At 41.2% G+C, this 13478-nt stretch overlaps 1 protein-coding gene across 1 annotated transcript in view; it reads right to left on the bottom strand.

Moving 5' to 3' along the window:
- col7a1 (collagen, type VII, alpha 1) overlaps positions 1-13478 on the bottom strand; it is a 76974-nt gene that overhangs the window by 28181 nt on the left and 35315 nt on the right. Inside the window, exons 43-76 of the mRNA XM_017305020.1 lie at positions 12996-13031; positions 12865-12909; positions 12726-12761; positions 12575-12610; positions 12453-12485; positions 12277-12348; positions 12139-12198; positions 11983-12018; positions 11822-11902; positions 10563-10598; positions 10405-10449; positions 10232-10303; positions 10050-10094; positions 9929-9964; positions 9797-9838; positions 9112-9192; positions 8932-8967; positions 8801-8836; positions 8455-8535; positions 6981-7016; positions 6462-6533; positions 6331-6375; positions 5956-5991; positions 4469-4504; positions 3881-3967; positions 3741-3806; positions 3326-3361; positions 3206-3241; positions 3067-3114; positions 2936-2971; positions 2075-2191; positions 308-517; positions 187-222; positions 65-109 (exon numbers count right to left, since the gene is read on the bottom strand). Of these exons, the coding sequence (XP_017160509.1) occupies positions 65-109; positions 187-222; positions 308-517; positions 2075-2191; positions 2936-2971; positions 3067-3114; positions 3206-3241; positions 3326-3361; positions 3741-3806; positions 3881-3967; positions 4469-4504; positions 5956-5991; positions 6331-6375; positions 6462-6533; positions 6981-7016; positions 8455-8535; positions 8801-8836; positions 8932-8967; positions 9112-9192; positions 9797-9838; positions 9929-9964; positions 10050-10094; positions 10232-10303; positions 10405-10449; positions 10563-10598; positions 11822-11902; positions 11983-12018; positions 12139-12198; positions 12277-12348; positions 12453-12485; positions 12575-12610; positions 12726-12761; positions 12865-12909; positions 12996-13031 (1887 nt within the window). The remainder of the gene's footprint in view (positions 1-64; positions 110-186; positions 223-307; positions 518-2074; positions 2192-2935; positions 2972-3066; positions 3115-3205; positions 3242-3325; positions 3362-3740; positions 3807-3880; positions 3968-4468; positions 4505-5955; positions 5992-6330; positions 6376-6461; positions 6534-6980; positions 7017-8454; positions 8536-8800; positions 8837-8931; positions 8968-9111; positions 9193-9796; positions 9839-9928; positions 9965-10049; positions 10095-10231; positions 10304-10404; positions 10450-10562; positions 10599-11821; positions 11903-11982; positions 12019-12138; positions 12199-12276; positions 12349-12452; positions 12486-12574; positions 12611-12725; positions 12762-12864; positions 12910-12995; positions 13032-13478) is intronic.

Raw genomic sequence — 13478 nt, 5'->3', positions numbered from 1 at the left:
TTCTACGCTTACAAATACTGTTTCAGTTACAAAAAAAAAAAGCTGTCAGGTAGAGGGACTTAACCTTTTGACCTGGAGGGCCAGCTGGTCCTGTTAATCCAATTAGGCCCTGATAAATGGAGGCAATTATCAGCAGACAGTAAAAACCGTAAAAGCTAACTACATGTGTCTGACATAATTACTCACAGCTTCGCCTTTGTCACCTTTCTCCCCTCGCTCTCCCTGGAACACAGACACACATGATCTCACTGTCCATGCCCAGTCAATGAAAAAGATCTTCATTTTGGGCACCATTTGTCTTCCTCACCTTTTCTCCTGGCCTCCCAGCCTCTCCGAGTTCCCCTGCTCTCCCTGGAACGCCCGGTATTCCCGGCTTCCCAGGCTCCCCGGCAGGTCCTGCGGGACCCTCTGGTCCTCGTTCTAAAACAGCTCTTCCCGGAGGCCCCGTTTGTCCTGTGGGCCCTCGCTCCCCTTGGTCCCCTTTCGGTCCCCTATCTCCTTGAAAACCTCGAACGCCCTGGAACAGAGGCGGAGTCACAATTTAGGATTCATTCAAGCACATTACTCCATTTTGATTTGCTTTAATTTTTCATTTCGTACTTGTCGTTACTCCTCAGGACATGACACATTGCCAAACGTGTTGAGGTGTTTGTCTTTACACATGCATGAACTTTAATAACACCCCATTTTTAGCGGTATTTAAAATAGTAATATTTGACCATTCTTTTATGAGGGTATTTGTGAGGTCAGGCACTGATGTTGGAAAATGTAGCCTAGCTTGTAGTGTCTGGCTCTGATTTAACCCAAAGACTCTCTAAAGTTGAGGTCAGAGGTTATTTCCTCCACACCAAACCAAACGTCCTCATGGGTCCTGCTTTATGCATCAGTCTTGTAGGAACTCGGAGGGAAATCCCTGAGTAGTTCTCATATTTTTGGCAGCACATATTGAAAAGGAGGACACATTGCAGTGAGTCCAGAGTCCAGCGGTGGCCGGTTTCACACTAATGAATAACTTTCACACTAATCAACTCTGAACTAAACGGTTCTACACTGAGCAGACATTTTTAAACACAGTTTGAGATTCGTGGAACCATTATTACAGTAAAAGGGAGCAGTCAGGCATAAAAACCAACAACATAGACACTAACCTGTACTGGAATCTAAGCTAATTGTGGTTTCATAAAACACAGTTTGAGATGTGTGCAACATTTACTCCACATGTGTGAACAAACTGGATTCACAGTTTTCAAAAGAATATTCCAAAAATCTTGCCCTGCGCCAGAAAATGTCACATCATGCATTGTTTTGTTCTCGTGAGAGAGATTGCAACGCCCCATAATCAGATTTTATAATTATTGACCGCTCCAGTGCCCAGTTCTGCAGCCCCTCGTTTCAGTAATGACCGCGGCACTCTACCAGAGGTAGCTCTAATTAACAGAAAGTGACAAACAAAGCAGAGCTTGCAGCTACTCAGGAGATTGCGATTCGCTGATGTCACGCAGCGTGTTTCTTGTCGAGTCAACTCGGGTCAAATCAGAATCCGTCTGATTCGCTTGCTCTTTGTTGTGCAGATGAAACAAGAGGCTATTTGGGTCCCTTCAATAAATAAAATCATACATTCACATGAAAAACGTCGGTCCTGCCAGCTGTTTGTGTGCAAATCACTTAACTCCTCATTATCTCTGCATGCTCATCGGAGAGTTACGAATAAAACAAAATCTGTGCTTATATAATAGAAACATTAGAAACAGCATTGCAAAGCACTTTTTAGAACACATGCAATGAATCAAGGCTTTAAATGGCACCACCGGCAGATAATAAAGGTTATTAAATAGTTGCTGTAATTAAATTTACACTCTCCTCCCTACATAACAGCGTCATAAAAAGAAACTCCCATAAATACATGATCAACAAGACAGACATCAAAGATCTTTGTTCAGATGCCTCTCAGGTGTAACACTCGTCTTGGTGTACGCTTGGAAAATTTACCATCGACAGTCTTAATATTGCACAGAAAGTGACAAAGCATCAGACGAAATGCCCGATTAACAGAGTGAGTCTTAGTCACGCTCACATCTGCTCCAGATGGTCCTCTCAACCCAGGCTCCCCTCTGTCTCCTTTGTCGCCCTTCTCAACAGCAGTAGGCATCACTGTGTCCTTCATGTCCACAAGCTCCTTCAGATCCGACACCTGTACGCCGGGAAGGAACCAGATGAATGCAGGAGTGTTACAGCGGCAGCAATGAGTCCCTGTGAAATGCTTCTGACCTCAGGTAAAGGGAGGTCAGAACAAATTCATGTCCACAGCTTCAGAAATGCATTTGACTCCTCTACATGCCACATTCTGTCGCCGGCGCTTCAGAAATGAAAAGCCTCATTATAATTTTAAGAGATGTTGGGGCGTAAGCTCTCAAACATTTCAGAAGTGTTGGGAATATTACACGAGGGGATCTTTTGGATTCTTGAAGAGCGGGGCTAAATCAGAGTTTGAGATATTAGTAAAAAAAAAAAAAAAGGATGATCCTGTTGCTGATGTTCCTAAAAAAATACTTTAATAATCCTGAATTTGTGTTTTTTGTGTTTTATTACATATTTCTAAAACAGTACTGGTCAGACAGTAGCATGGCTATTTTACATACAACATTAATTCTGGCCTCTTGAGGAAGCATTTGAGTCATTCTTTGGCCAATCTATCTATCTCTCTCTCTCTCTATATATATATATATATATATATATATATATGAGTTTATTTTGATTTTCTGTAACTTAAAGTCAAAATTCTAGGTTCAGTTATTGACATAGTCTCCACCTCACCCTTAACCCTTGTCCTAATACCTTGACTTCCCCCCCTAATACATGTGAATTTTTTTTTTTTTTTCTGAATTTGCTTACAGTCTCCTAAATGAAACATAACAAGCAGAGACAGACCACTTACCAGTATCCCGAGGCCGGACAGAGCTTTTTGCACATCCTTTTCAGAGAGCACAGACACCGCATTAATAATAGAAGCATAAATACATAAATACAAACAATGAAAGGAAATCGTGACATCGCCTGCCATCATACCGCTGCTGTCCCGGGTTTACCAGGAGCCCCATCCTCTCCTGGGTCTCCCTAAGCATAAACAAGGCATGCAGAGCTCAACACAACAATGACGAAACCTTGATTTTAATCTTTTAGGACATCAGCATCAATTGTGACTTACAGCATCTCCTTTAGGTCCTGCTGGACCTCGCTCACCCTGAACAAAAAACACCGAAGGTCATGAAACCAGACAGAGCATTTATTAATTGACAACAAAAAGGCAAAAGCTGTTGCCTCTTACTCTGGCTCCCACCGCTCCTGGAATCCCAGGCACACCCTGGAAAACAGAGGAATGGAAACGAGAATATCAAGACTATAAGTTATTTAACTGAGGCAGGTGTAAATGAAACCCTCAGCAAAATGTTGCATCATACAATCAACACACATATGTACACATGACATGTTTTTAAAACTTAATTTTATTTTTAAAAAATAATAATAATAAAAACAGAAAGAAATGAGCATAAACTAGTTAGGTCACAACTTTTAGATAAGTTCAGGGTGTCGCAACAATGCAGGAGGAAGTATTTTCTGGTTAAGCTGCATGGTTCTCATTAGTTAGTTCTCTAGTTTACGGACCTAAAATAACGAAACTTTGATGAAGTTCAGGATGAGAATTAATTTGCTTTTCAGGAATTTTAAAATCCTGAACTCACCGGTGTTCCTGGAGGCCCCTGCAGACCTGGGATGGGCGCAGCCTCAACACCTTTTACATAAACAACCTGAAATACATCAGAGATTAGTCAAAAATGCTACTTTCCTGCTACTAATTTTCAGTTTTCTTCACAAGACTCACCTGCCCAGGTAAGCCGACAGGCCCCTGCGGTCCAGAGGGGCCGGAGGGCCCAGCGGGACCACGATCCCCTTTCTGCCCATCGCGGCCCTGAAAAAAAGAAAAACAACTCGTGAACTTAAAACTGTGACTCACTCTACTCCTGGTGACTTCCTACTCGGTTGAACTATCAAATCAAAGCAGGTGGCTGCTGCCACCCCTCCGCTGATGTTCAAGAGATAATTAATATGAATTTGCACATGAAAACAGCAGCGTGACATTTGGCGCCCCTCTGGATTCCTCTGTGAAGTGGCTCCCTCCTTAAAGGCTAAGCTTCATCATTAGAAGATAGTGAATCTATACGGCTGGGTCTAAAGGAGGCCATTGATTCAGCAGAGGGCGAGTGTGTGATGTCGGGGTCAGAGCAAACTACGCCTGAGAAACGAGCCATTAGAGAGAGAAACGGAGGGTAAAAAAGAAAGCCGGTGAGCGAAATGATACAAACAGGAAGTATGATGGGAAGAGTGGAAAATGCATGCAGAGCGGAAACAAACTTGAAATCATATGCGCGGTGAAAGATAAATAAATGAAAAAAGGTTGAAACAAACTGACATCTCTTCCAGCTGCTCCGGCGTCTCCTTTGTCACCCTGCAGATTAGAAACAGCAGAGTCAGACCCCCGAGTATCTGAGCGTAAACACAAGCTGCAACAATTAGCAGGCTTTTACATTATCCTCCTGACATATTTATAGGTCTGGAATGTGCTCACATTTTCCCCCCTTACAACAACAAACCATAAAGCATTCTAATGGGATTTTCTTCACAGAATAATGGGTAATTGTTACCTGGAAGAACAACAATGCATGCTTTTCAATTTTCTCTATAAATAAGATTCTGAATGATGTGCCAATGCGTTTGTTTTCAACCGCCTTGCCCCCTCCACTCAGTCAATACTTTACAGAATTGCATTGTGCTACAGTTAAAGCTGCAAGTCTTTGGGGTTATGTCTCTTCCAGATATGCATATATGAAGACTGGATGTTTTGCCCTTTCCCTTCTTCCAAAATGCTGCGATCTCAGCCAGTCGGTTTGGAAGGAGAGTTTCTGGGAACAGAAATGTTCAAGTTTTTCCAGAGATTCCTAATGAGATGTGGGTTTGAATCTGGACTGTTCCATTGTGACATGTATTTGTTTTGATCCAAACCAGTCCCCACTGTAGCTCTGGCTATGTTTAGGGTTATTCTCTGGCTGGAAAGTGAACCACCACACCAGGAAAGCGGCCCACCAACAAAGAAACCACCACCATGTTTGACATCTGCAGGTGATGCACTGCAGATGTGCCCAGGTCCATTCCTCAAGTTCATCCTGTAACTTTTAGATGCACACTTTCTCTAACTCGCCTGAATCAAAGGAGTGTGAATAAATCCAACACTGGCAGGTCTTTTCAGATCCGACTGACATGCTGATGAGGACATTCAGTAGAGGCTTCTAAAAGCCGTCCAAATGCATTCACATCACGCTTTCAGATTATTTGTTTGGTAAATGACTTTGATAAATATTCATCATTTCCAACCCCCTTCAAAATTGTGCAGTATTTTCTGTTTTTTTCTATGTCACTTTTTTGTGGTTGTAATGTGCTAAAAAGAAAAAAAAAACCTTTGAGCACCTTTATTCACACACTTTAATCCATTTAAGTTTTATAAATTAGTTTAGTGTTAGGTGTTATGATCAATTTAATGTTTATTTAGATGCTCACTGGACCGCGGATGTGCGTGCAATAATCTCAGTCCTTTGTATGTCCTTGTTCATATCACAAATTTTAACAACAAAATTGAGTTTGAAAAAAGGATCAAGGTCTGAATCTCTTTGAGATGCAATCTAAATCATTTGCTTGTTTTAGTTTAAAAGTGTTGCACAAACATCATCAAATACCTAAAATCAGAACATATTTTTATAGCCGATAGGCTGCTTTGCAATATCACGTTGCTAGTTCAGCCTAAATGTCTTCCACTGAGCTGAAATGGTAAACACTCATAATCATGTACTCATACATTTTAACCTCCCGGTGTCAGATGATATAAATTCGTAAACAGCCACAGACCTTTCTCCCGTCTTCACCTGGCACTCCATCCTCGCCCTGTGTATGTATAAAAAAATGCATTACATTCTGAATTATGGCCAGTCTGCTCCTGGGGCTCTCAGCTCTGCTTTCCAGTTGCTCACTAAAGGCAGTCATTATGCAGCAGACTTTATAATACATCTCTGCACAGCTTTTGATCCTCCGCAGAGAAATGGATCAGTACATCTAGCCCATTAGTGAGAGAATAACGGAAAGGGGAAAGTATGCACATACTTCACAATATTTTTACTCTTAATAAACAGAGTCAATATCACATTGCTAACCAAAAGCATCAAATGCATCTCATCTGAGTAAATCAAAAGCTGGTAATGACACATCCAGAATATGAAGAGTTACCATTTTGCCCACAGGACCAGGTTTTCCGTCTTCACCTGCTTTACCCTACATCACAAAATGACTCGGTTATAACAGAGTAGTTTAGAGACATAATGTGAAACGAACACGTGAGTAAGACAGTGAGCACTGACGGGTATTCCTGGATTTCCTGGAGGACCAACCGGACCAGGGGCACCTTGCTCTCCTCTTAATCCTGGTAATCCCTACAAGGACAGATCAAATTGGGGAAAAAAAAATACAAATATGCACAGAGTTTGATCATAGCATACAGAAGCAGCTGCAGAGGTACAGTGTGTCCACCCATAAAAGCAGGAGTCGGTTTTATTAAACCGAATGTTTGAAGCAGTTCAGAACCATTATTACTGTCAATATTACATAATGGTCTCCTGTGAAACTGGCCTGGCCTGGAGACATTTTTCTCCACTGTTAGCTTATGCAACAAGCCACAGGAGCAAAAACAGGAATTTCAACATCTCCACAGCGCCATCTGCTGTACGAACGCCTCAAGTTCACTGACACTTTGACTCCAGTGGAACATGCAGGAAATGTATCTTAAAAACAACTATAAGAAACTATAAGAAAAAAAATATACTTGAATTTCTTTTTTTAGTAATAATAAATGTAACTTTGAATAGAAAAGGGGAGCTTACGTCTCTTCCAGCGTCGCCTTGCTTCCCAGGATCACCCTGTAGTGGAAACGTATATTAAAATACACCGTATTAAAAATACATATACACTCATTTTTGTCCTGTTTTAGTTTTTTTATGATGAAAAAAATTATTATATTTTCTATATACCTCAATTAAGTGATTTTTTTTATATACTTAATTTCAATTCAGAAGCTTTCACACATTTTCTTAGTACTGGGTAGATTTGCCTCTAAATTGTATGACTTGGGTCAAACTTTGGGTCAAACGTTTTGTATTTCCTTCCACCATCTTGTCCCATTTCTCCTAACAAAGCTAGCTTAACTGAGTCAGGTTTATAAACCGACTTGCTCACACACTTTTTCAGGTCTTTTTTCTATGGGAAGTAGAAAAACCCTAATATTTTATAGTTTCCCACTGTAAAATATGTGACTAATTTGGCAGCATTATTGGGGTCATTGTCCATCATGGATATCCGTAAAAAATTTACTTCCGGGCTGATGTCTTGAGATGTTGCTTCAATATTCACCCAAGAGTTTCTCATTGTACCCATTTTGTGAAGTCTACTGCTCCTTCCTGCAGTAAAACACGCCAATAACACGATGCTGCCACATGGGAGCGCGGTGTTCTCAGACTTACCATCTTACCTTATCATCATCTAAATTAAACAACGCTCATGATGACCAAACACTCAACTTCAACTCCTAACCACCGGACATGTCTTGAGAAATTAAGGTGTTTGTCCTTGTGTGCATTTGCATATTATTTAGTTTGCTTTTTGAATAATGTCTTCTGCTTCACTGATTTGGCCTCTCAGTCCAGAACAGGACTCAACATGATGCATTCCTACTGGCTTCAGCCAGTTTTACAAAGTCTCCTGCTTTCATTGTAGGGGTCAGTTGGTAAATGTCAAGATAAAAACACATCTTGGATCTGAAAGGACAGATTAGTAAATATTAAAATTATGTTTATACTTAAATGTGCATCTGCTCACAGGATGGACCAGACCTTAGCCGATCTACCGCTCTCTTCCTGACACCTTGGTTGGTAGTTACGTCACACAACAAAGCGGCTGTGTTCAAGGTGTCGCCTTAAAATACATCCATTCAACTCAAATACTGTTGATTTACCCATGGCAATTTTACACAGCAATGGCATCGTCAACCGGGCTTTTGAGATTTTCTTGAAAGAAACCTAATATTACATAAATCTCTGCCTTTGAAGAAAGCAATAAAAAATTATCTAAAAAGATTTCTAAGATTATTTTTCGGCTTTTAGCAAATAGTACGTTTCATGCCAACCCTGACTCGCCTAGGCAGGAAAAGTTTAGTCTGCTTTAATGTCACACAGTAAGAAATACAGCGCATTTGTGATATTGTGATACACTGCATGGAAATACCTGATTTCACCTGTAATACAGCAACTTTCATTGCAATGATTTTTAGAGTTTGTTCAAATATGTGAGGAACTGGGTTACCCTTGATCCGGGTGGTCCCGGAGAGCCTGGTTTACCATCCAGACCAGGACGCCCATCTAAGCCAGACGCTCCTCTGTCTCCCTGTCACAAGAAGAGAAACAGTCAGAAGCACCAAACCGTGGTTTCTGTAGTGGTACATAAAGAAAGAAATAACAAGGGGTTCTGATTTGCTGCTGAGACAAGACTCAGACAAAAACGCAAGACTCAGACAAAAACGCAAGACTCAGACAAAAACTCAAGACTCAGACAAAAACTCAAGACTCAGATAAAAAAAAGAAAGAAAGTGAATAATTATTGGATTCAGTCTTGATTAAACCAAACATCGTCACACTTATCGATTGCAAACCTTCTCTCCGGGCGATCCTCTTTCTCCTGTGTCACCCTGCAAACATTCGTAGGGAAATTCATTTCATTATATTTGAAAATGAGACGAACATTTCCACCAGTTACGATGACTGAAGCACAGAGCAAACTCACTTTTATCCCTGCCGGCCCCCTTGGTCCCTCCGGACCCTTTATGGACAGAAGAAGAAGTCACGGACGATGATCAGTCATGCACAGCAAATCCACACAGAATTGAGTGGATGTGCATGTGGGTGCATTTAGAGCAGAGTGGAAAATCAGCAGCCATTAGAGCATTTAAAACACCAAACTCACTCGCAGGCCTGGAGCTCCAGGAGTCCCCGCTTCCCCTTTCTGACCTTTGCCGCCATGCTCTCCGGGGTCACCGGCGTCACCCTGGGGTCACGATAATTGAAGACCTCTAGTGAGTGCTACTACAAGTTGAAGTCACAAATGTTAATGCGGTTCGTTGAGATTTTATATGACAGGCCAGCGTACGCAGTGCATGATTATGAAGAGCAGGGAACGCAACGCTCAGTTTTCAAAATGCTTTATGAATAAAAATCTCTAAAGTGTGGCATGCAGTTATGTTCAGCTCCCTGAAGAATAATGCTCTCCTTGCCAAACTTGTTAGTTTTGATGGACTTGGTAGGTTTGCAGTTGTGCCGTACCGTTTTCGTGACTTTTGGTTGCAATGGATTTTATTTAGTGGTACCAAAGTAAAGAGAACTGACAGAAATGCAGACCACACTTGGGTTTTTCTTTTTTTTCTTTTTAAATGCATCTATTAGCATATTTCCTTCAATTTCACAACTTTCCTCTACTTTATGTTGATCCATCACATGAAAAGACATTGACACTTCTTGCTGTGACTTTCATGTTGTGAGGTACGAGTACATTTGCAAAGCTCCGGGTCGAAACCTGCAATTTCAAAGTAAAATGTTCCTGCATTTTTTTTTTTTAATGCACTGAAACCAGAACACACAGTACGAGCACAGACCTTCTCCCCTCGCTCTCCTTTCAGCTGACCCTGGATGTCAGCCTGTTGACAGACAAACATGATGTATCGCATTAAGCTCGGCTTTTTCAATGCATCTGCGTTTTTGTCCAAACAGAAAAGTGAGAAACTCACCACTTTCCCCGGTGGTCCTGCAGGCCCTTGAGGTCCCTTAAAGAGAATAAAGCGTGTAAATCTGCTGAGTTCACGTCTGAAGGTACACGAGTTGATTTCAATATTAAAGAAGACGGCATACCAGCTCTCCTTTCTCTCCTCTCGGGCCAGCGGGTCCAGGGCTGCCCTGTAATCGAACCCAGATCAATAAAGGCACTGAGCAGACGACCTTCCTGGCGGTTTCCTCTCTTATGTACTCTCCGGAATAGCACAAGAGCGCATTGAAAAGCTGTCTGTGCGATTAAACATAAAAGAGTCTCTCACATTTCTTCCCTGCTCTCCCGGATCTCCCAGGTCTCCTTTCTCTCCTGGCCGCCCGGCCTGACCCGGCAGTCCCTGAACGAGCATTCAGTGATGATGTCTGTTACCTGGACTCGATGTGAGGCGGCAGCTTCAAACATCTCAATTGGCAAATTAACCAGAAGAAAATCTCCTACCCGCAAACCTCTTTCTCCTTGTTTTCCTGGAAGTCCGGATTCTCCCTGCAGGAGAAACGGATGAAATTCTCACGATTACATTTGGCTCCTAATCATCAAGTCAGAATGATTATTAAAGTTCATGGTAAATGACACATAAAACACCCAGAGCCACTTACGGGTGTGCCTTCGTCACCTTTATCACCTTTCTCTCCCTAGAATTTGGAAATAGTAAAATAAAATGATAAAGAAGTGGCAGGTGACATGCAATGGGAGTTTTACACCAAAAAAGAGGCTTTTTTTCTTTACCTCTAAACTGCCATCATTAGAAAGGGATGCATGTTAGAAACGAGAGGGAAGAGCTTAGCTTCACAGCGAATATGCTGCGAAATGTATCTACTATGAAAGAATAAGAAAGTGTCACAGTACTCGTAGAAAAAGACTAACAGCAAAAATCAGTGAATCGAATAAAGTGGCGGATGCAGCGCTTAAGAAAAACCACCCTAAAAAAGACACAGTTACCAAAAAATATAGCCAACTCTTTTTTTTTTTTTTTTGGGCTGTTTTTGATTAAATAAAATGAGTAGACAGTGGAAAAAAAGTGGGTGAATAAAATATTTTTGTCTGGTAGAGATCACACAAACATTAAAACAGCTTTTTAGTTCTGAAAGATTAGCCTGCCTGGACTGCTGGACAGATTATTTTCATTATTAATTGTAAAAAATGATTCCCAGCATGTTCAAGCTGATATAAACTCAGATGTAATTTCAATCAACAGACAAGTAACTGAAGTCAAAGGTCATCTGAAAAACAACGGGATGTGATCAATTCTGTGACAGTCATCGTATCTGAATGGCCGATCTGGCTCCATTAGAGCGGCTTGCAGTCTCATACAAGAGACTAGAATGACGGGTCATTAAGACAAATGCATCTTCTAGGGCAAAAGCCTCAGGCATAAATCTACAACCTCACTAAAAAAAAACACACACACACAAATGCTCCACAGCAGTAGCAGGGCGGATGCTTTCCACTGGGATTTTTTGGACGTCAGGTCCTTTCAGTGGGAGATCGGGGATATTTATATTCACTCTTCAGTAGGTGAGCGACATCATTTGGTCAGCAATAAATCTGATGTTCTGCAGCGCATCGAATTCACAGTTTAAAAGCAGCACTTTTAAACTGTGAATTTTAAAAAATCTATATACTCATCAAGTCTGTTATTAACAAACATTTTTGGACAGACTTTATGGATTTGAATACATCTACAAACCTCATTACTGTATGGGAAACATTGCTATTTTTTACTCTTTTGTTTAATTACTACACAAACTCTTGAGGCCAGCAGCACCGTTTGTCCTCCATATCTGACAGTTTTTAAATGTTGTCTGAAGCTGTTTTTATTTTGCTTTTAAAGAATGAATTTTCCTTCGATTCGGACCTGTTTTCCAGGCAGGCCGGGTTTTCCTGGGATTCCTGGGCGTCCGTTCTCTCCCCTCTCACCTGCTTCTCCTGGGTCTCCCTAAATAAACAGTGAAAAAGATCAATTTAGCAATTAAGCTGCTGAACATTTTGAAGAAAAAGCCAATAAGGGCCACAGACCTTGGCTCCTGGTCGCCCATTAAGACCTGCAAGTCCCTGAGGAAAGACCACATGTTTAATCCACACCAAACTGGAGGAGTTTTAGTGAACACAGTTCAAAAGATTGTTTCACAAATAAGGCGTGCCTTTGTGAGGACTATATTATAATAAACCTACTCGCTCTCCTGGCTCTCCTTTAGGTCCAAGAACACCTGACCCTCCAGAACCTGGAGAACCCTGATGGAGCAACAGAAAGTCATGTTGATTTGATAAACGTGATTTCTCCAACATGTGATTGCTCTTGTGGACGCTCACTTTCTCTCCTCTTTGTCCCGGTTCCCCCTTCTCCCCCCTCAGGCCTTCAGATCCAGACAGACCTCTTTCACCCTTTGGGGAAAAAAAGTAGCAAAGAACCAAGAAAATAAAATGTCTGTTTGAGCTGATAATAGTTTATTGTATTTTTTTTTATTCAGACACGTTTTATCTCTAACCTGTTCTCCTTTCTTCCCTGGTAAACCTGCCGTCTGAATGATTAAAAAGAGAACAGAGTGTCTCCATTTCACTGTCAGAGACCTTCAATCAATACTTGCAGGTATCAGATCTAAACACTCACACTCCTGCCCGGCTCCCCTCGTGCTCCTTCAGTCCCCTGGGAACAGACATCGTGTCTTGAAAGTCCATCCAATCAGATTATGAAAGATCCGACACGCAGATCTGACCTGCAGCTTCATGCATCGCTCATCCTAATAGACTCTCAGTCTCACCTTCTCTCCTGCTGGTCCACTTGGGCCTGGTAAACCCTTTGATTAAATTAAAACAATAAGTTTAGACGCTCCATATACATAAGGATCACAAAAAAGGAAAACACACAGACAAGGAATCAAGTATTTAAGCAATGCTCACTCTCAGGCCTGGTGATCCCGGGACGCCTGCCTTCCCTGGGTCTCCCTAAGAAGACAACATTATGCTGAAAACTTTGCAAACCTTCTTTAAATCAATAAAGGTCAACGGTCAACAACTTCAGCTCTACTCACTTTCTCTCCGGTCTCCCCAGAAGGCCCTCGCTCCCCCTACGAAGATGCAAAAGTTCAAAAATATCTGAGGTTACTGACAAAAATGTAAACAGAAAAAGAAATAGAGAAGAGAAGAGAAGGGAACAGAAATGAAATTAAATATCCCTTATTTAATTTCAGGTGTACAGAATCAGTAGTAGAATATAAATAAAAACAGACAGACATAAAATTAGCAATAAAACAAACAAAAAAAGACAATAACAGATTGTACTATAAGGGGAAATTTATATAAAACATGTACATCTACTAGAAATAATTTAGTTTAACTGAATAAGTTGATTTTAAGAAGTGCACAAACTTTGCTTAACATTACTGCAAACTTAACACACTATTGACAAGAAAACGAAAAACTTTGCAAAAAAAAAAAAAAACATGAGGGATGTAAACAACTGGTTGGGTTTGTTGGAAGCAGTGATGGTTATAAAGTCTTATAGCTGCTGAGAG

Source organism: Poecilia reticulata, linkage group LG5 (genome assembly GCF_000633615.1).
Source record: "Poecilia reticulata strain Guanapo linkage group LG5, Guppy_female_1.0+MT, whole genome shotgun sequence".
NCBI lineage: Eukaryota > Metazoa > Chordata > Actinopteri > Cyprinodontiformes > Poeciliidae > Poecilia > Poecilia reticulata.
The sequence above is the reverse complement of the archived record's forward strand: the minus strand, read 5'-3'. Positions and strand labels throughout refer to the sequence as shown.